General features: G+C 49.6%; 1 protein-coding gene across 1 annotated transcript in view; it reads left to right on the forward strand.

The window, feature by feature from the left end:
* Nucleotides 1-2,519: 2,519 nt before the first annotated feature.
* Nucleotides 2,520-21,031, forward strand: part of LOC135287548 (TOG array regulator of axonemal microtubules protein 2-like) — a 30,596-nt gene continuing 12,084 nt past the window's right edge. The window contains exons 1-14 of the mRNA XM_064400841.1: nucleotides 2,520-2,727; nucleotides 3,921-4,135; nucleotides 4,980-5,140; nucleotides 6,455-6,501; nucleotides 8,456-8,528; nucleotides 9,930-9,976; nucleotides 10,179-10,390; nucleotides 11,938-12,098; nucleotides 12,549-12,595; nucleotides 14,113-14,201; nucleotides 15,165-15,315; nucleotides 16,415-16,576; nucleotides 18,707-18,839; nucleotides 20,447-20,552. Coding sequence (XP_064256911.1) covers nucleotides 2,688-2,727; nucleotides 3,921-4,135; nucleotides 4,980-5,140; nucleotides 6,455-6,501; nucleotides 8,456-8,528; nucleotides 9,930-9,976; nucleotides 10,179-10,390; nucleotides 11,938-12,098; nucleotides 12,549-12,595; nucleotides 14,113-14,201; nucleotides 15,165-15,315; nucleotides 16,415-16,576; nucleotides 18,707-18,839; nucleotides 20,447-20,552 — 1,644 coding nt within the window. The 5' untranslated portion in view covers nucleotides 2,520-2,687. The remainder of the gene's footprint in view (nucleotides 2,728-3,920; nucleotides 4,136-4,979; nucleotides 5,141-6,454; nucleotides 6,502-8,455; nucleotides 8,529-9,929; nucleotides 9,977-10,178; nucleotides 10,391-11,937; nucleotides 12,099-12,548; nucleotides 12,596-14,112; nucleotides 14,202-15,164; nucleotides 15,316-16,414; nucleotides 16,577-18,706; nucleotides 18,840-20,446; nucleotides 20,553-21,031) is intronic.

Below are 21,031 nucleotides of genomic sequence, written 5' to 3' on the forward strand. Positions count from 1 at the left end.
GGAAAGGAGTCAGATAAAGCCCATGTGGGCATTTCTCCTGCCAAGGGGCTCCTGGGGAGACAAAGGAGAGAAGAACGATGTTCCATCTCCCAACATTTCCTGGGATATGCTTTTGTGGTTGCCTTGGCAGTGTTAGTGATGTCAGGTTATTGGGAGGACTCTATGATCTTAAAGGCCTTTTCCAATGGAAACAGTTCTGCAATTCTAAACCTCCATTCCTGCTTTGGAGGATACAGTCCCAATTAGACCCATATTTGAGTTTTTAAGGAATTTAGCATCTACCTTTCCTTGAAAGTAATAGGAATTAGGCTTTAAATGCTCTCAAAACATTGAATTCCTTGGTCTTAAGCTGTGTGTTTGAATTGAAGAGCTTTTGTCCACAAAAGTTGGACCATGGGATGAACGCAAGCAATTCAGTTGCAGTGGCACTTGTTTCACCTGCTTTTCTTCTTCCTTTCCCCATGGGTGGCCAATTTGGGAGTATTTGTTTTGTACTTGGAGTTCTGGCTTCAACTTACTCATGGATGTGCAGTAAAATTTATCTACCCCTTTCTACTAAAAAATGCTTGCAGACTGGTGGGAATTGCTAGAGACAAGGCTTACAAACCAGTCCCCAGTACGATTAGCCCAGTGTCCCTGCTTCAATCCAGGTATGCTTGTATTAAAAAGGAGCAAACTATTCTAACTCACTCACCCCCTCCCTCCCCTTTTATTTGGTAGCTCTTGTAAGGAGTCCTTACCATTCCAACTCTTAGTTATCAAATGCGTGAAGGCACAATACTGCTGTAGCAGAAGCCTGAGTTCAGTGAGAACATGTCCAAATCACTGGGTCCCAACAGCAGTGGGCACGGTGAGAGACTTGGCTCTGCTGCCATGGCCATCCAGCCATGGGGAGAGCAGCTGCTGGGGCTTCCCCCATTCTGCCAAGAGCAGTCTGCCTCCAGCATGTGGACTGCATGGCCACAATTTGGAAAGAATGTGTAAAATGCATAGTTTGAATGTATTTTGATGGTGTCTGACATCACCTGACTGGAGCAGTTTGGTAGGCAGGACGCCCTGTGGGCAGGGCCATGGCAGGGATGGGTGGCTGGCACTGGCACTGGCAGTGTTATTTTTCCAGACAGGCTCCTGGTACATCTGCAGGGGAGGGCACCAGCAGCTGTATCAGCCCAGCGAGCAGCAGCACTTGGAGGAGACCCTCATCTGCAAAGAGCCTGTCACCCCCTTTGCTTTCTCCCACGGCAGCACAAGATGATTCCGCTGCAGGTGAAGGGCTGCTGCAGCCTGGAGACTCCTTCAGCCAGCACTTGCTGCAATCTCGTTCCTGCAGCTGTGCCTGGAGGATGTTGGCCTGCAGAGGGGCTGCCAATGTCCAGGAATGCTGCTTGGCCCAGAGAGGCAGTGTGTGTACAAAAGCTGCATTCAAAGCCCTAATCACCAGACCCCGGAGCCACTGGCAAGGGCAGCAGCTCTTCTTCATTCCATGCAGGAGAGAGCCCAGCCTTGGAGCCTGTCCCTGGCGACAGGGAAACACTCTGAGTATAGGTTTGAATTTTCAGGGACAGTCCAAATGAGAATTGTTTTGAGGCAGGTGTTGTAATGTTGGGTTTGGGTGTGTCTGCAGGAAAGAAAGCAGGAATAAACCCCTTGCACAACAATGGAGAACTTTGCATGGCCAATTTACACCCTACAGATACGCTGATCATGTCAGCCCACTGAACACTGGGGGCATCTAATGCAGAGATCTTTGAATAGATAAGAGAGATGAGACTTGAAGAATAATTTTGCAGATGCTGAAGAAGGGATCAGACCCACTTGTCCCGTGGGTTAGGCTTAGTTCTGCCAAATCAAGGATGATTAGTTTTATCTGCTCTGTTGGAGAGTATTTTAGAATGACCTGCCAAGTGCTATTTCTATGAAGAAAATTTTGAATTGTCAGGAGCTGCCAGGGTCAGAAATGTTTTGAGGAAGATGATGTTTATGTTGGGTTTAGGTTTCTCTGCAATCAAGAAAGCAGGAAATAAACCCCTGGAACAATGAAGCAGAGCAAAAGTGGAATGTTTGGATGGTCAATTTGTTCCCTAAAGCTATCGGCCAGCTGAATTGTGGGCTCATCTACTGGGGAGTGCAGAGCTGCTTTTACTTCCACTGCCTGGTGCCATTCTTTGTGTCCCAGCACTTTGTTTGATGTGAAGAGAAATTAACCAATTCCCACACCAACCAGCTGCAACCCAGAACTGAGTGGGAATTCCAGAAATAAAGGACTTGAAAAGTAGCTTTGGAGAGGGTTTACTTCCTAGACAGTGTGAAACCCTCAGGCATGGCCAGGCTGGGCTTAAGGCTGGCTGCCCTTGGGAAGGGAAAGGGATGGAGTTGGGGTGGGGTTTTGCAGCCATGGAAATGAGAGAACCACGGTCTAGTGCATCACAAAGGGGCAGCCCCATGGGCTATTGTGTCACAAAGGGGCAGCCCCATGATGGGGCTGTGAAGGCTGTGAAGGTTGTGGCTGGCACGGCCGCAGCGGCAGCAGACGCGTCTGGCTCTGCCTCTCTGTGCCGAGCGCTGGCGATCGGAGTCACCCGGCCTTGTTCTGAGGCTGGGCACCAAGCTCCTGTCGCTGGCTACACTGAGAGTGCTCCCAAATTCAAACCCAGATCCTTCTGCCAGGCAGAAGCACGGGTTCAAAGATGGAGTTTACTGGAAAAGGAAAAACCTCTGAAGGAAAAGGTGAGGATAGGAAGGAGCTGAAAGGCTGAAGCCAAATGGAAAAACAATCCCACCATATTTCAGGGAAAACTGCTCCATGGTGCTCAGTTCTGGGTCAGAGTAGGTGGCTGACAGATACAGATGATCCTACAAGGATGCCCATGGCATCACAACATTCTGTCATTACTTTACTCTGCTTTCTCCTTTTTGACAGCAGCCAAATCACTCATACTGTCAGCCAGGACAGGGACTGTGGCCACAGCTGAGCACAGATTGGACATGGTCATGAGACGCAAGTCCTGTTGCTTTCCTTGCCATCAATGTCAGGTCTCACTACAGATAAATTTCCCATTCTTCCTCTGCTTGCTGGTCAGGTCCAACCCTGAGGATGGTATTACAGTGCTACAGAAACACCAATAAGGCCTGCCTGTTGCTGACAGGACTTGGTGGTTTACAGAAATAGCAGTCACAGCTGTGTGGGTTTTTCCTGTGGATTCACGGGCCAGATTGAAGAAGGAATATTTTCTCCTCTTCTCATTGGAGCCTTCACCTTTTCCCTTCAGACTTGCCAGCTCCATACTGTTCATAGGAATTAAATGCAGGCTAGTTCCATGAAAAATGAACCCAAATAAATTTTCTCTAAAATTAAAAATTATTCCCCTTGAGTGCCACACCCATTAGATATGTTAATGATAAAGGTGGGAATTCACCTAACTCACTTCTTCCCTTGTGAGCATGGCTCAGCCTCACACAGAGGTGAGGGGGTAGAGCTGGGCCAATCTCTGGTGGGAGGAAGGGTCTTGTGGCAGCCCAGAGAGCCTGTGCACATTGCCAGGGAACAGCTGTGCCCTGCATGTGCCCCTGCAATGAGCTGTGCTGCTCCCAGTGCCCCGTGGAGCTGGAGGGCTGCTCAGCTGTGGGGCAGGGAGAGGAGCAGGAGCGTGCTTGTGCAGCTGAGCCATTGCTGGAGAGCACAGGGCTCTGGGCTCCCTGCTGTCCCAGGGCAGCCCAGAGGCCAGGGTGCTCCTGTAGCATCCCTGTGGAAGTAGGTCAGGGTTTTCCCTTGGCCTGCCTCAAGTGTCTGCCAGCAAGAGAATGAAGCCCTGTGCAGCTGTTTAGAAGTTTGCAGGGAATGTGTCCCACGAGATATGGAGCTTCAGATGCTTTGGGTTTGCATTTTGGTTTCACTTATATTTTGTGTCTCCACTTTGCAGGCCTGTCTGGCTACCCGCTTGCCAAGAGGTTTTCCCTGGAAAGTCCCTCTATGCTCTTTCCCTCCAAGCCATTGCCTCCCATCCAGAAGAGCTCTCCTTCTACCAAGCCAAGCCTGATATGCAGCGGAGAGCGGAAGAATGGGAAAGATGGCATTGGCTATGCTGAGAACATGAGAAAAGAAGAGGAGCTGAGTTCAGAGGGACAAGGATATAAGGTAAGGAGACCAAGCTAAGTGCAGTGTGGTCAATTTCCAGTTTCTGTGCTGTCAGCAGAGCTCTCAGACTTTTTCCCTGGCTGGAACTGTCCCTCTCACTGAAGCTGAACAGGTCTTGATTTGGTTCTTTAGCTGGCCCAGAAATGATGGGATAGAAACAAAGGGTGTGCATCTGCCCCTGCTGCCTCCATTCCCATTCCTGGCCATGGCATGGGGGCCCTGGAGGAACTTGGGCAGGCAGAGACCTTGCAGAGAGCAGCAGGTCGGGGAGCTCTGCTGAACATCCTAAATGCCAGTGAGGCTGAGATGGTGGATGTGTGGGGGCTGGAGAGCAGCGAGCATCCTGCGAGCTCAGCAGCAGCATCTGGGCTCAAAGGCTGCTGGGGAAGTGTAGGAGGGAAGGGCAGCAGCAGAAGAAATGAGGGGCTTGAGAAGAGCAGGTTTTGGCCTCCTGCAGAATGGCTTTGTGGGGACATGACTGGAGATCAGCACTGGCTGTGAGGTACCTTAGAGGCAGGGAGTTATAAAGCCTCTCCCATGACATCCAAAATGCCCGTGGAGGCAGTGACACCTCAGAACACCTTGATGTCAAATATGTGAATGCCAGCTGGGAATGAAGCCACTTTTGGAGAAGAGTGAGCACAATGGGAGAGGTGCCAAATATGTGCCATGGTCTCTCCCTCATCATCTCCCTTTCCATTCCCCATCCTAGGCCAAGCTGCTCCATCAGTTTGCCTTGTCTTTTCCTGCCAGGACACAGTTAAATGCATTCCTGAATGTCTTGAGGCATGAATGGGGACAAGGCTGCATGCTTGATCTGAGCACTGTGTTCTACTCTTTGCAGGCTTCCTTGCTGTGTTCCAGTGGAGGGGATATGAAGAAGGGGTCATTGGGACCACCTCTGATCCCCCCCATAGGCAAGGCAGTAAGTCCCCCTCTTGGCAGTGCTGTGGGCTCTCTGCAAAGCTCTCTGCAGCTGGAATTCCAGGAGTCCCAGGAGATGAGGTAAGCCAAGGTGTCTGCTGCTGCTGCAGTGTGCTGTTCACCTGTGTGTTCCCATCCCAAAGTGTGGTTATTTTGCACAGCCAGGTGTCCCATGTATTTAGGCAAACCTCTGTGTATTCCCCATTTTGCCGATCTATGATGACCCAGCACAATGTCAAAGCCAGCACCAATGTGCCAAGAGCAGAGGTGGTGGTGGGGAAGAGGAGGCAGGGCTTCAAAGCACCTCAGGATTGGTCCTCTGCTGCACTTGGCTATTGATTCCCTTTGTAATGGTTGTGCTCTTTTTTGGGAAGTGAATTGCTTGGGTCTGGGTCCTGCAGATATTTGAATGCTGTCATTCTTGACTGTTAACTTCTGCACCCATGAGATTATGTATGGGCCAATACTGGCTACTGGAGAGGGGTCTGCAAATTCAGGTGCTGCTTCTGTAAACATCAGGAATAATTTCTCTGTGCCTGGGCCTCCACTGTGAAATGAGATGCCAGAGAAGTTTTGGGGTATAGATGTATAATCTGATCAATGTTTAATATTTTGATCTGGGCTTAAGATCAAAGCGGGCAAGGTGGTAGACAAGAGTTACAGGACCGTACCTGATGGAAAGATATTGGCTTGGATATGGGAGAGAAAATGTAGCTGTCAAGCTTATCCGAGTGATAACAATAAAGAAGGAGACACAGAAGTATCATTTGAATTGGACATCTTTGGGAGGGCTTTTAAAGTGCAATCTGAATATCCTCCCCTAGCAGCTGAGTTGGAAAAAGCCTTTTTGTTCTTGAAAGAGCCAGGAGGTGTCATAGCATTCTCGGGAGACAGCAGTGCTCTGACCACATGTAGCATGAGACTGTCACCAGGTTTAGGCACGAGCAGGCAAAGTCAAGCTTTGGCACCTGTACAAAAGTAGCTGCCCTCCATACAGTCTCGTGTCTCAGCTGAGCAGCTCTTGCTGCTTCAGTGTGGCTGTAGGAACCACTTGGCTCCAAAAGGAGAGACAGCAGAATTGGGGAGTTAGGATGCAAGTTGAGGAATGACTGATGGTGGTGAGGAAGAGGAGGCAGGGCTTCAAAGCACCTCAAGATGAGTCTTCTGCTGGACTTGGCTATTGTTTCACAGAGAGCTTTGCCAGCTCTCTGTGACTCCCGCAATGGAAAGCTTAAGGAAAATTAATCAGCTTTGCATCCTGGTGTGTTTCTGTGCTGCATTTCCTCATTCATCAGAGTGCCCATGCTAAGAATGTTTACATCCTTTCATGGTACAGCCATTCCCTCCCTTCTCTTTCTACCTCCTCACGTGTTCATTGTCCTCCATTTTCTCCAGGTCAGGATGCAGCAGCAGAAGCAAGGAGGAGAACTCTGAACATGCAGGTAGGTACAGGGCATGTCTGTCCTAAAATGACCATTTTGGTCTTGACTCAGAGGTGACATTTGGAACGCTTGGTTAAAACCCATTCTTTTTTTAATTTCTTTAAATGCATTTCAGTTTTTTGATGGGCTCAGTGGACTCTCCCAGAGCCCAGTCACTGGGAGTGTTCTCTGGTGGTGCAGTGAAAATTCCTCCACTTTGCAGGCGTGACTAGGTTCATTTTCTCCAAGTCTTTCCGGCCATGTCCCTCTTCGCTCCTTCCCTCAAAGCCATTACCTCCCATCAGGATCAGCTCTCCTTCTTCTAACAATAATAAAATGTACAGCATGGAGAAAGAGAACAAGGACATTGGCACTGGCTATGATAATGACAGTAGAAAACACCAGGAGCAGAGTTCAGAAGAAAAATGTTATAAGGTAAGGAGACCAAACTATGTCCTGTGCAGTAGATTTTCAGTTTATGTGATGGAGGCAGAGATTGGAGATCTTTTCCTGTGGTGTGACCTCAGGGAAGCAGCTGAGCCAAAGAAGAGCTCAGCTGGACACTGTGCTTCAGGCTGTCTCTGCAGTGGATGTGGAGTGCAGACTTCATATCCTCAGCATGTGTCAATAACAGGAGAGGTGTTTGAATGGTTTCTGGGCTCTGTTGTGGTTCCTCCTCTGTCTCATGGCTGAGAAAACACCAGCAGCAGCTAAAGTTGAGCAGCTAAAGTTGTCCAATCTGGACAAGCTGTCCTTCTAGATTTAGTAACCTATGGGTATCTGTGAGCCATGTCTATGTCTTGGTGGTGTTTTTTCTCAGCTGTGTCTGGTTGGGATGGAAAAAGGTCTTTGCTGGAGCAGGCAGTCCTGCAAAGTCAGTTCCAGGTTGTCTCAGCTTTTGACTTGTACAGCCATGCCCTCTGCACAGTTGTCTCTGCTGCTATTTCTAGACATCATCAGCTTCTGGGCAGCTGTGTGCTGTGGCATGGCTTTGTCCAGAGGGAAGGGATGGGAGGTGGCCGTGGGGAGAGCAGCCCAGAGCCCAGGCACACAATTGCCTTGGCAGCAGGGCCAGGAGCTGCAGTTGTTTTGGGTTTGCCATGGGGTACAGAGGAGGCAGATGAACAAGAGTTTTGGTAGACAAAATGTCCAATCAAAGGCTTGGGTACTTGATTTCAGCCTTGCTGAGAAAGGGCCCAGTGTCTCCGTGACAGGAACTGTCCCTCTCACTGAAGCTGAACAGGTCTTGATTTGGTTCTTTAGCTGGCCCAGAAATGATGGGATAGAAACAAAGGGTGTGCATCTGCCCCTGCTGCCTCCATTCCCATTCCTGGCCATGGCATGGGGGCCCTGGAGGAACTTGGGCAGGCAGAGACCTTGCAGAGAGCAGCAGGTCGGGGAGCTCTGCTGAACATCCTAAATGCCAGTGAGGCTGAGATGGTGGATGTGTGGGGGCTGGAGAGCAGCGAGCATCCTGCGAGCTCAGCAGCAGCATCTGGGCTCAAAGGCTGCTGGGGAAGTGTAGGAGGGAAGGGCAGCAGCAGAAGAAATGAGGGGCTTGAGAAGAGCAGGTTTTGGCCTCCTGCAGAATGGCTTTGTGGGGACATGACTGGAGATCAGCACTGGCTGTGAGGTACCTTAGAGGCAGGGAGTTATAAAGCCTCTCCCATGACATCCAAAATGCCCGTGGAGGCAGTGACACCTCAGAACACCTTGATGTCAAATATGTGAATGCCAGCTGGGAATGAAGCCACTTTTGGAGAAGAGTGAGCACAATGGGAGAGGTGCCAAATATGTGCCATGGTCTCTCCCTCATCATCTCCCTTTCCATTCCCCATCCTAGGCCAAGCTGCTCCATCAGTTTGCCTTGTCTTTTCCTGCCAGGACACAGTTAAATGCATTCCTGAATGTCTTGAGGCATGAATGGGGACAAGGCTGCATGCTTGATCTGAGCACTGTGTTCTACTCTTTGCAGGCTTCCTTGCTGTGTTCCAGTGGAGGGGATATGAAGAAGGGGTCATTGGGACCACCTCTGATCCCCCCCATAGGCAAGGCAGTAAGTCCCCCTCTTGGCAGTGCTGTGGGCTCTCTGCAAAGCTCTCTGCAGCTGGAATTCCAGGAGTCCCAGGAGATGAGGTAAGCCAAGGTGTCTGCTGCTGCTGCAGTGTGCTGTTCACCTGTGTGTTCCCATCCCAAAGTGTGGTTATTTTGCACAGCCAGGTGTCCCATGTATTTAGGCAAACCTCTGTGTATTCCCCATTTTGCCGATCTATGATGACCCAGCACAATGTCAAAGCCAGCACCAATGTGCCAAGAGCAGAGGTGGTGGTGGGGAAGAGGAGGCAGGGCTTCAAAGCACCTCAAGATGGGTCCTCTGCTGCACTTGGCTCTTGATTCCCTTTGGAATGGTGTGCTCTTATTTGGGAAGTGAATTGCTTGGGTCTGGGTCCTGCAGATATTTGAATGCTGTCATTCTTGACTGTTAACTTCTGCACCCATGAGATTATGTATGGGCCAATACTGGCTACTGGAGAGGGGTCTGCAAATTCAGGTGCTGCTTCTGTAAACATCAGGAATAATTTCTCTGTGCCTGGGCCTCCACTGTGAAATGAGATGCCAGAGAAGTTTTGGGGTATAGATGTATAATCTGATCAATGTTTAATATTTTGATCTGGGCTTAAGATCAAAGCGGGCAAGGTGGTAGACAAGAGTTACAGGACCGTACCTGATGGAAAGATATTGGCTTGGATATGGGAGAGAAAATGTAGCTGTCAAGCTTATCCGAGTGATAACAATAAAGAAGGAGACACAGAAGTATCATTTGAATTGGACATCTTTGGGAGGGCTTTTAAAGTGCAATCTGAATATCCTCCCCTAGCAGCTGAGTTGGAAAAAGCCTTTTTGTTCTTGAAAGAGCCAGGAGGTGTCATAGCATTCTCGGGAGACAGCAGTGCTCTGACCACATGTAGCATGAGACTGTCACCAGGTTTAGGCACGAGCAGGCAAAGTCAAGCTTTGGCACCTGTACAAAAGTAGCTGCCCTCCATACAGTCTCGTGTCTCAGCTGAGCAGCTCTTGCTGCTTCAGTGTGGCTGTAGGAACCACTTGGCTCCAAAAGGAGAGACAGCAGAATTGGGGAGTTAGGATGCAAGTTGAGGAATGACTGATGGTGGTGAGGAAGAGGAGGCAGGGCTTCAAAGCACCTCAAGATGAGTCTTCTGCTGGACTTGGCTATTGTTTCACAGAGAGCTTTGCCAGCTCTCTGTGACTCCCGCAATGGAAAGCTTAAGGAAAATTAATCAGCTTTGCATCCTGGTGTGTTTCTGTGCTGCATTTCCTCATTCATCAGAGTGCCCATGCTAAGAATGTTTACATCCTTTCATGGTACAGGCATTCCCTCCCTTCTCTTTCTACCTCCTCACATGTTCATTGTACTCCATTTTCTGCAGGCCAAGATCCAGCAGCAGAAGCAAGGAGGAGAACTCTGAACATGCAGGTAGGTACAGGGCATGTCTGTCCTAAAATGACCATTGTGGTCTTGACTCAGAGGTGACATTTGGAACACTTTATTAAAACCCATTCTTTTAAAAATTTCTTTAAATGCATTTCAGTTTTTTGATGGGCTCAGTGGACTCTCCCAGAGCCCAGTCACTGGGAGTGTTCTCTGGTGGTGCAGTGAAAATTCCTCCACTTTGCAGGCGTGACTAGGTTCATTTTCTCCAAGTCTTTCCGGCCATGTCCCTCTTCGCTCCTTCCCTCAAAGCCATTGCCTCCCATCAGGATCAGCTCTCCTTCTTCTAACAACAATAAAATGTACAGCATGGAGAAAGAGAACAAGCAAAGTGGCACTGGCTATGATAATGACAGTAGAAAACACCAGGAGCAGAGTTCAGAAGGAAAAAGTTATAAGGTAAGGAGACCAAACTATGTCCTGTGCAGTAGATTTTCAGTTTATGTGATGGAGGCAGAGATTGGAGATCTTTTCCTGTGGTGTGACCTCAGGGAAGCAGCTGAGCCAAAGAAGATCTTAGCTGGACACTGTGCTTCAGGCTGTCTCTGCAGTGGCTGTGGAGTGCAGACTTCATATCCTCAGCATGTGTCAATAACAGGAGAGGTGTTTGAATGGTTTCTGGGCTCTGTTGTGGTTCCTCCTCTGTCTCATGGCTGAGAAAACACCAGCAGCAGCTAAAGTTGAGCAGCTAAAGTTGTCCAATCTGGACAAGCTGTCCTTCTAGATTTAGTAACCTATGGGTATCTGTGAGCCATGTCTATGTCTTGGTGGTGTTTTTTCTCAGCTGTGTCTGGTTGGGATGGAAAAAGGTCTTTGCTGGAGCAGGCAGTCCTGCAAAGTCAGTTCCAGGTTGTCTCAGCTTTTAACTTGTACAGCCATGCCCTCTGCACAGTTGTCTCTGCTGCTATTTCTAGACATCATCAGCTTCTGGGCAGCTGTGTGCTGTGGCATGGCTTTGTCCAGAGGGAAGGGATGGGAAGTGGCCATGGGGAGAGCAGCCCAGAGCCCAGGCACACGATTGCCTTGTCAGCAGGGCCAGGAGCTGCAGTTGTTTTGGGTTTGCCATGGGGTGCAGGAGGAGGCAGATGAACAAGAGTTTTGGTAGACAAAATGTCCAATCAAAGGCTTGGATACTTGATTTCAGCCTTGCTGAGAAAGGTCCAGTGTCTCCCTGACAGGAACTGTCCCTCTCACTGAAGTTGAACAGGTCTTGATTTGGTTCTTTAGCTGGCCCAAAAATGATAGGATACAAACAAAGAGTGTGCATCTGCCCCTGCTGCCTCCATTCGCATTCCTGGCCATGGCATGGGGGCCCTGGAGGAACTTGGGCAGGCAGAGACCTTGCAGAGAGCAGCAGGGCAGGGAGCTCTGCTGAACATCCTGAAAGCCAGTGAGGCTGAGATGGTGGATGTGTTGGGGTTGGAGAGCAGTGAGCATCCTGCGAGCTCAGCAGCAGCATCTGGGCTCAAAGGCTGCTGGGGAAGTGTAGGAGGGAAGGGCAGCAGCAGAAGAAATGAGGGGCTTGGGAAGAGCAGGTTTTGGCCTCCTGCAGAATGGCTTTGTGGGGACATGACTGGAGATCAGCACTGGCTGTGAGGTACCTTAGGGGCAGGGAGAGAATAGTGATCTAAACCCATTCCCATGACACCCTATCCTCCAGGTGGAGGCAGTGGCACCTCAGAACATTTTGATGTCAAATATGTGAATGCCAGCTGGGAATGCAGAAAACTGAGCACAACGGGAGAGGTGCCAAATGTGTGCCCTGGGATCTCCCTCACCACTTTCCTTTCCTAGGTCAACATTCCCCATCCTGGGCCAAGCTGCTCCATCAGTTTTCCTTGACTTTTCCTGCCAGGTCCCAGTTAAATGCATTCCTAAATGTCTTGAGGCATGAATGGGGACAAGGCTGCATGCTTGATCTGAGCACTGTGTTCTACTCTTTGCAGGCTTCCTTGCTGTATTCCAGTGGAGGGGATATGAAGAAGGGGTCATTGGGACCACCTCTGATCCCCCCCATAGGCAAGGCAGTAAGTCCCCCTCTTGGCAGTGCTGTGGGCTCTCTGCAAAGCTCTCCGCAGCTGCAATCCCAGGAGTCCCAGGAGATGAGGTAAGCCAAGGTGTCTGCTGCTGCTGCAGTGTGCTGTTCACCTGTGTGTTCCCATCCCAAAGTATGGTTATTTTGCACAGCCAGATGTCCCATGTATTTAGGCATTTTGCCCATCTGTGATGATCCAGCACAATGTCAAAGCCAGCACCAATGTGCCAAGAGCAGAGGTGGTGGTGGGGAAGAGGAGGCAGGGCTTCAAAGCACCTCAAGATGAGTCCTCTGCTGGACTTGGCTATTGTTTCACAGAGAGCTTGGCCAGCTCTCTGTGACTCCTGCAATGGAAAGCTTAAGGACAATGAATCAGCTTTGCATCCTGGTGTGTTTCTGTGCTGCATTTCCTCCTTCATCAGAGTGCCCATGCTAAGAATGTTTACATCCTTTCATGGTACAGCCATTCCCTCCTTTCTCTTTCTACCTCCTCACATGTTCATTGTCCTCCATTTTCTGCAGGCCAAGATCCAACAGCAGAAGCAAGGAGGAGAACTCTGAACATGCTGGTAGGTACAGGGCATGTCTGTCCTAAAATGACTATTGTGGTCTTGACTCAGAGGTGACATTTGGAAAGCCTGATTAAAACCCATTATTTTTAAAATTTCTTTAAATGCATTTCAATTGCTTGACGGGCTCAGTGGACTCTCCCAGAGTCCAGTCACTGGGAGTGTTCTCTGGTGGTGCAGTGAAAATTCCTGCAGTGTGAATTGTTGAGTGGCAGGAGCAGGAGTGGCCCAAAGCCACCTATGGCAGGTTCACCATGACAAATCTCTTCCCTGGCTCTCTCTGCCTGTGTCAGTGTTGCAGACTGAGGCTGGGGGAGGAGATGCCTTCTGCCTTGTCCTCCCTCCCTGCCTTGCCTGATCCCTGACAAGTGGAATTGTGCCAGACAAAATGCACTCTCTGGTGCATCTGGCTCAGCCAATGCTTTCAAGTTGAAAGCCTCAATGACACTGTTGTTGTTCCTCTGCCATCTCTGGGTGCGTCATGATGGGACAGATGAGACTTGAAGAAATAATTCTGCTGATGCAGAAGAATGGATCAGATGACCTGATCCCTTTGCTCAGGGTTAGTTCTGGCAAATCCTGGGTACAGCCCTTTTGGAATGACTCCTTATTTGCTGATGTGCAGCTGGAATGCTTAATGCAGCTAGGGGGAAGTATTGCTCAGTAAGGAAGGTGACTTTTTTTCTGGACTCATTCTGGACTAGAAATGACCTATGACATTAATCCTTAGCTGGCCCACTTTTATTACTGACTGAAGCATTCTACAGGGTGAAGGAATCCAGTTTTAGGACAGGGATTCCTCTCAAACTGCTTGGCTGCTGTATGAATTTACCCTCTGTGAAACCGTGTAAAGAATTAGTTCTCTTAGCTCTAACAGCTCTGTTGGAGAGTATTTCAGAATGAGCCCCATTGTTCTTCTTGCAATTAGAAAATCAGCCTTTAGTCAGGCTAGCCCAAAATTGGCCCACTCTCATACAGTTCAGAAGGAAAATCCTTGGGGAAAATGAATTATCTAGTGTCAAGAACACAGTTCATGTTTGGGTAACACTCCTGCAATGCTAAGTTTTTCTTTGCATGTCCTCTAAAATATTCCAACAAAGAGAAGAAAATGTTGATCTAAATGCATCCAGGTATTAGAACCTGGGACTTTTAGGAACCAAAAGAAGATGTTTACTAATATCAGCATGAATAAGAGCAGATAAGAATTGCTGTCAAGAGCAATCTCCATCTCTGCCCATCTCTGTCAGACACAGAGGCTCTCCAGCATCCAGGGGCTGGGGCCTTCATCATGCAGCAGGTTTCAGTCTGCTGGCCAGCAGAGTAATGTCATGTCTGCTGCCAGTAGCCCATCCCTTGGGAGAGGCTCTAGGCATTGTACCTTGCTGCTCTCAGTCACAGTCTCTGTGTCTTCTGAGGGCTCTGCAATCTGGAACCTGTCTTGCCTGTTGTCCAGCATTGTGGTTTTGGGGGCTTGACATCTGCCAGAGATTGACACAAACCTTTGCTTTCATTTCCAGGCCTCCCACTGAGCCAGGCCAAGGAGATGGATCATCACACCAATCCTGGTCTTACGAGTGACACAGACCTGAGGGAAGGTTTTGGAAAGGTAAGAGAGAAGGACAGGGATGAGCAGATTTCCTTTCCAGTGGCGGTTTAGTGCTTGGCCCAAAATGTCACTGAAAATCATAATCATCCTCTCCTGGGCAATGTGGATTCTCTTGGGAATATATTTGACAACTAGAGAGCAATTGCTTGGCTATTTCCAGTGGTGCCAAGGTGTCTGGTTTGCAGATGGTGCTAAGGTCATGTCAGAAGTATTTTTTATGTGCAAAGGCTGTTTTAGAGAAGTCCTGAATGACAGAACAAGCTACACATCAGTGAACGTGGGCAAAGTGCATCCTTGGAAGCAGAGAAGCAAAGATTCTAATGTTGTGTGTAAGCAAGGCTGCAAAAGAAAATGGGAGAGTTTGATTTTTCCTGGTTACCTTTCTGGCTGTATGTCACAGCCCTCTCATTCTCAAGTTTTCTGCTCATTAACAGCAGTGTTTCTGCAGCTTGTTTTCATATGACTCCCCATTTTGGTCTCCTGATGTCAGAGACCAAGTCCTTCAGAGTCCTTTAGAGCTGAGTCCTTCAGAAGCCAGGAAGTGAGAGACAGCTGCAATTCCTGGCCATGAGTGTTAAGCAACAGCTAATTACCCCTCCTTGCTGGATATTGCACATGGTTTTCATTCTCCTGCCATGGCCTGTAGGAACTGAACTGCCTGCTCACTGGCCGTGTCAGCTCTTCCTCTGTCTTGGAGCACTCCTATGACCTTCATGCTTCAAGCAGGGCTTCCTGACATAGGCTGCAGTTGGAGCAGTGTAAGGTTGTGGCACGGAAGTGTTCCACCTGGCTGTGTGTAATTGCCAAGGTGAGGACGGGAGACATTCCTCTGAAACTTTTGGAATGTCTATGGAGCTGCATTGAAACCTATGGCACTCTGTGGACTCTGTGCTCCTGAGGAGATGTTGTGTCTGGTTTGTGTATCTCTCCTTACAGTCTATGATGCATTTCCATTGCACCTAGATCCGTGCTGCATTGTGCATGTTGGCTCAAAAGAACTTAGAGCGGAAGGACGCAGAGCATTTGGAGAGAGAGATGAAGAAAAGGAGGCAAAGGAAAACATCCTTGCAACCCATTCTGGAGACAGTTGAGCCCGGGGATGAAGCTGAAGCAAGTAAGTGGTGGCTACACTTGTGGTGGTCCTTTTTGACCACTTGCTTGCCCTTTGCACAGTGTTGCAGTCAGACTGGGGGACTGTTCCACTTGCATTTGAGTGGAAGCTTGCTTGGGATTTAATTCTGTTTCTGAAAGAAAAATACAGGGGCATGAAGTGTCTTGCTTATGGCCTCAGTGAGTCAGTAACAGAATATTAGTTTCCCCCCTTCACCTCGAAAGTCTTTCAGAGTAGAAAATTCTGTCTTGCAAAGCACACTGGAACTTCAGACTCTGTCCTGGAGAGCAGTCTCCAGGCAAGGTGAGTCCAAAAGAATGCTTTTCAACCAGGGTGCAACCTGGAAGAAACAAAATGCAACTCCTTCTCATGAAAACACCAGAGATCCTTCTCCTGCCACTCCCTGCTGAGGAGCTGGTGCTGTAGAGCTGTGCTGAAGCCCCCAGGCAGTGCTTCTGCTGTAGCCCCGGGAGCAAGCAGCGTTCCCGACTGAATCCCGGCCGAGGGGCTCTGCCTGCAGGGCTGTGAGCGCTGCCCGAGGGCGGCAGCAGGGCCCTCAGGAGGCAGCACTCAGCCCCAGGGCAGCACGCAAGGTTATCTGCACTTTCTCTGGTAACTTCCCCTGCCAGCCTCTGGAACAGGAAAACAAAAGCAAAGCAGTACTGAGTTTCCTTGTTTCTTAGGGGAAGCATTGCTGCAATTTGGTTTGAAGCTAGAAGAGAGTAGATTTAAAGTAGATATTAGAGATATTTTTTTTTAAAGGAAGGGGATGAAAAGCTGGAAGGGTTTGCCCAGAGAAGCTGTTGTTGGTCCATCCTTGAAGGTGTTCAAGGCCAGCTTCCATGGGGCCCTGGGCAACCTGATCAGGATGAAGATGTCCCTGCTCACAGGTGTTGGACTAGATAGTGCCTAAAGGTGCCTTCCAATCCAAACTCTTCTAGGAATCTGTGATTCTTTTTCCCATATTAGTGTGCCATTGTTATACTTGAAGTTCTTTGCGATAACAAAGAGATGTTACCCAGCTCTGGCAAGTTTTCTCGCCCTTTCCATCATCACCCTGTCTAGTGCCTTCCACTTAGAAGCTCCTCTTTGGTCCCTGCAGGCTTTAGCCTACCACCTGTTGATGGCACAGCTTCTAGAGTGCAGAGAAAACAGCCTGGTAGTGCCTTGAAGAAGAAGGTCTTGAAGAAGCAGGACAATGTGTCCCTACTGCCCAATAGGCCCATCATCCATGGGGCTGGCAGCTTCCCACGCAGCTCCTCAGGTAAACCTGCTCCATGGCAGCTTTCTCCACACAGGGTTTCCCTTGCACAAGGAGTACAAACTGCCTCCTGCCTCAGCCAGCACAGCTGGGATCTTGGGTCCATAGTCTGTCCTGAGAACGAACAGCAAATCTACTTTTGAGTTACTCCAGCTTGGGAGTGCTGGAGCAGTGGTTCTTAGAGCTCTGTTGGAAAGCTGAGCTGAATCAAGTAGTGTAAAGGCCTAAGCTCTGGCTTTTGCCCATCCTGATAGTCCAAACTACAGCACTGGTGCCAGGAGGCAGCTGTGACTGCAGGGTGAGCTGCAGGGCAGTCTGCCAGGGTGTGCTCACCGTGCACCTGCGAGAACCACCACCATCAGTTGTTCACTCACCATCTGGCCCTCTGCCTGTGCTGCTGTCCAGTTGTGCAGCCAGCTTTTCTGCTATCCCAGCAAGGGCTGTCTCTGCAGGGCAGTCAGCAGCTTGGTGCAGTCGTGCTGCTGCTGCTCCCAGAAGTGCCTGAAGGCTCCTCGTTGCTGCCATCCCACAGCCTGCAGTGCCAAGAGGGAACAAGCAGTGCCTCCTGTGTCACCCAGCAAATACAGCGGCCGTGTGCAGCCGATGACACCAGGAGGGGCTGCCTGCTGCTCCCAGTCTGTTTGCTGCCTGCAGGAAATACACAGCAGATAGTCCCTAGTGGCTCCTGTCTCTCCTTTGTGGGCAGCCTGCCTGTGCTGTGATCCCAAGCAGGGTGAGATAAGAAGATGGCAGCTAGGAGTGATACTTCAATGCTCTTTTCTAGTGATGCTGCTTCCATGCCCAGAATTGACCAGAACTAGCCTGAGGTGGCTCTCCATTCATACTGAATCCAGATGTGTATGCCTACATACTTCTGCAGTGACATCACTGGTGTCAGTGGCTGGGGTACCTCAGTGACATCCAGATTAGCTCCTGTCTGAATATTTTTCTTGTTATGGTTCCTCCATACTTGGTGAGAATATGCAAGGTAGCACAAAAACCCTATAAAGTCTAGGGCAGTTCATCAAGATTCTGTGCAATATTTATACTCCATCATTGTAGACAGCTGAAATGTTTTCATCTACACATTAGAAAATGAGCTTTTTAGTGCACAACATGAAATTTTTGATTGACAGTGCTTTTGATGACAAATGGGTTTCCTAAGAAATGCATTTATCATCTGATTTTCTTCATACCCTGTAAGTTTTTTTCCTTACCATAAAATTTAATTAAGGCAAACCCAGGTCAACTGATCAACAAGAGAGTGTGTCTGCCAACAATGTGGATCTGTATTTGCATATTTTTATCCTCAGAGTGCATTTGGAAACCTTTTTAATCAACTGTCTAGTCTGGAAAGTACATTTTTCCACAAGAGAAAGCTTAGAATCTACTGAGTTTGCAAACACATCCATTAGATGACCAATTTCACCTCAGCATCTTTGAAATACAGGCAGTATGCACCTCTGAAAGAGTACAGATTGATGATGTTTGGAAAGAACAACATCCATAAAGTACTCCCTTCCCAATAGTAGGGATACTAAAATGTATGTGCACTCAGCTGCCCGCTGTCTAGAATATTTGCAGTCTGTGGGAACAGAGGCGCTGTCAGGTGGGAAGGGTCAGGTATGGCTGTTCCCTGGTAGCTGCTCCCTGAGGATTGAGCCGGGCCCAGCAGGGCTGGCCTGTTCAGGCTTGGCTTGGTGCTGTCTCCAGGCAGCTGCAGGTCTCTCCTCAGGGAGCTGCAGAGGGCCCCTGTCCTCAGGGCTGGGGAAATCAGGGTGCTGAGACAAGAGGGGCACTGAGGGGTTCCCTCCTGGGCAGCGAGTGCTGCTGCTCAGCGCTGTCTGGCAGGGAGCGGGAGCTCTGCGGGCGCAGGAACCTGCCGCTGGCCGTGGCACCTGTGGCCCTGGGGAGCTGGGGCTGCGGGGCAATTGTCAGGTTTAGCCTGGAGCTGTGCCCAGCTGGGGGGCTGGGAGAAAGCAAGGAGCCCCAGGAGCCAGAGAGCAGGGAAGTCTCTGAGCCAGTGCCAGCTGGCACCACAGGGAACCCTGGCTGGGAGATGGGGCTGCAGGCCGCTCCATGGCGGGTGCCTTGCCCGGGCCGCAGCGCCCATGGCCGACCCTCTCCTTGCAGTGACCTCGCAGACGGCCACTGGTGCCCAGCGCCGAGAGGAGCCGCTCCGTGGGCATGGGCAGAAGGGCAGAGCCTCTCCAGACCCACAGCACTCCTTGCTGGAGGCACTCTCCTTGCTCAGCAGCGATGACTGGTAAGAAAGGCCTTGTTCACTCTGTGTCCCTCTTGGCATTAACGTAGGTTAGAATCGTGTCTTGCTAGTGCCTCTGAGCCCCCGAGAGCCCAGAGTGGACAAAGGGAACTCTTGAAACCACTCCAGAGCAGTGAGAGGATAAAGATTTGAGAGCAGCCTTTTCTTGGCCTTGCTCTGCAGCACTGCTCCAGCTGCAGCAGCTCCGTGCTGTTTCCTCGCTTTGCCTGTTGTTCCATGGAGCTGCAATGGAAACCTTGAGGGGATGGCAGAAGTTTTGAGTGTAGAGATTTGGGTGCCTTGGGCCACTGGCCCAGTGGGACTGAGTGAGATTCCTCTCTGCCCCCACTGCTGACAGCAATGGCAGGTGACAGCGTCTCCCTGTGACCTCCTGCATGGGAGTCCCAGAAGCAGCTCCAGGGAGTTCCTCCAGGGAGTTGTGCTGTCCAGTCCCTCAGGCTGTCATTACTCCTGAAGGGCTGATGGCAGAAGAGAAGGAAAAAGAAATGAAATCCTCTAGGAATCTTGCACTTTTGGAATTCAACTTTTTCCTTCTCACTGCTTCATATGGGCCTGAGATGTTTTGTCAATACTCACCATGTGTCCCAAAATTATACACAGGCAGAAGGAGGCCCAGAGGTGATAACCCTACAAATGTTAGGTGATATTGGTTTTCTTTTTAATGTCCTTTTGATCACTCCCTGGCAGATGCTTCATTCACACAGGGGTAAGGACTCCATTCACACTGGGATGAGCATGAAAAATCTGCCACGATGCATCTCCTTGTGCAGTCACCTTTGTTTTGCCCTTTCTCTTCTGCTTTCTCTTCCCCATTTCTCTTGGGTGCCCTGTGAGGTGCAGAGAGCTTCTGCAGGTGTGGGGGATCCGGATGACGCTCAGGGGTGCCTGTGGGATCAGTCGCCAGCCCTGTGCTGCAGCCCTGATGCCTCACATTCCTTCCTGTAGCTGAGGCCCTGCACAAAGTGCTGAGAGACAGAGTTGTTTGCACCTTTTAAATAACACGTTGCTGTTGTGGGGGTTGTTTTAGGTAGGGGGTTTTGGGAAAAGCCAGAGTTTCAACAGTTCTTGCTCAGGGGTGGAATCTTCTGGGACATCCTGCTGCTTTTTGGGGGAATATGTGAGGTGGAGTGGAGGGGGTGACAGAGAGAGGCCTAGATGGCAGAGGGGAAACTTAGCTCCAGAGTGCCAGTGCAGACTCTCAGTGCTGAACTGCCTGCTGGGGCTGACAAAAAAGGAAAATGCCCCAATAACAGCTCAGTGGGACTGTGTCTCAGGGACAGGCACAGGGAGGTGACAAGAAACAGCAGTTTGGTCTGGTCTACAGCTTCTAGGAAGCAGTGCCAGAGGGGCATCATGTGTCAGAGATTTCAGAAAGGCTGTCTGCTTAAATGGCCACTCTGAAACCCCTCTATTCACCTCTTGGATTTGTGTAGGCTTTTGACAGCCACATCATCCTGTGGCAACCTTTTCCACAACTAAATTAAGTACTCCTTGAAAAGCACCTCCCATTGTTTGACTGAGCTGCCAGCCTGATAATCTCAGAGGGTGCTGCCTTGGTGGAGAGAAAAAATCAATCTTCTGCCTTTCAGGGAGCTGAAGGAGAAGGGACTCTACAACATCAAACACCTGGCTGGGTCCCATTCAGAGGTCCTGCTGTGTAGACTTCATGACGTTTGCTTGGCAGTTACCAGCGAGGTGAGAACATTGTTCTGAATTGTCCCACATACTTCATACATGGTGTGTAGAGTAGGTATCTGCTTGTTCGTCTCCATGTGTGCTCAGGGTCTGCCTTCATTTCTGCTTTTAGACCATCTATTTCTAATTTCTGTCAGCTATCTGTAGGATCTGTGGGTACATGTAGCTGTATTTACTGGTAGGTCGGGTATCTGACACGTGTCTTTGAGTGTGGTGCCTTTATAATGCAATGTGCAAATGCAGAAACTGAGACACTAATGAGGTTATTTGCCAGAGTCTCAGTCTCTGCCCAAGCTGTAATTCAACACTGCAAATTGGTCTCTGGGTCTGAGCCTGTGTTTTCTGTTTCCTGGCTGAGTGCTTCAGCTGCTGGTGTTGTTTTTTGAACAGGAGCACCTGACTCTTCTATCTTTATTATTTGTGCTTTTATGATTTGAAAGCAGCCCTTGCTTCAGTTTTCTAGTCAAAGGGCTTAAAAT

This window comes from Passer domesticus, chromosome 30 (assembly GCF_036417665.1).
Source record: "Passer domesticus isolate bPasDom1 chromosome 30, bPasDom1.hap1, whole genome shotgun sequence".
In the NCBI taxonomy this organism is placed as follows: domain Eukaryota; kingdom Metazoa; phylum Chordata; class Aves; order Passeriformes; family Passeridae; genus Passer; species Passer domesticus.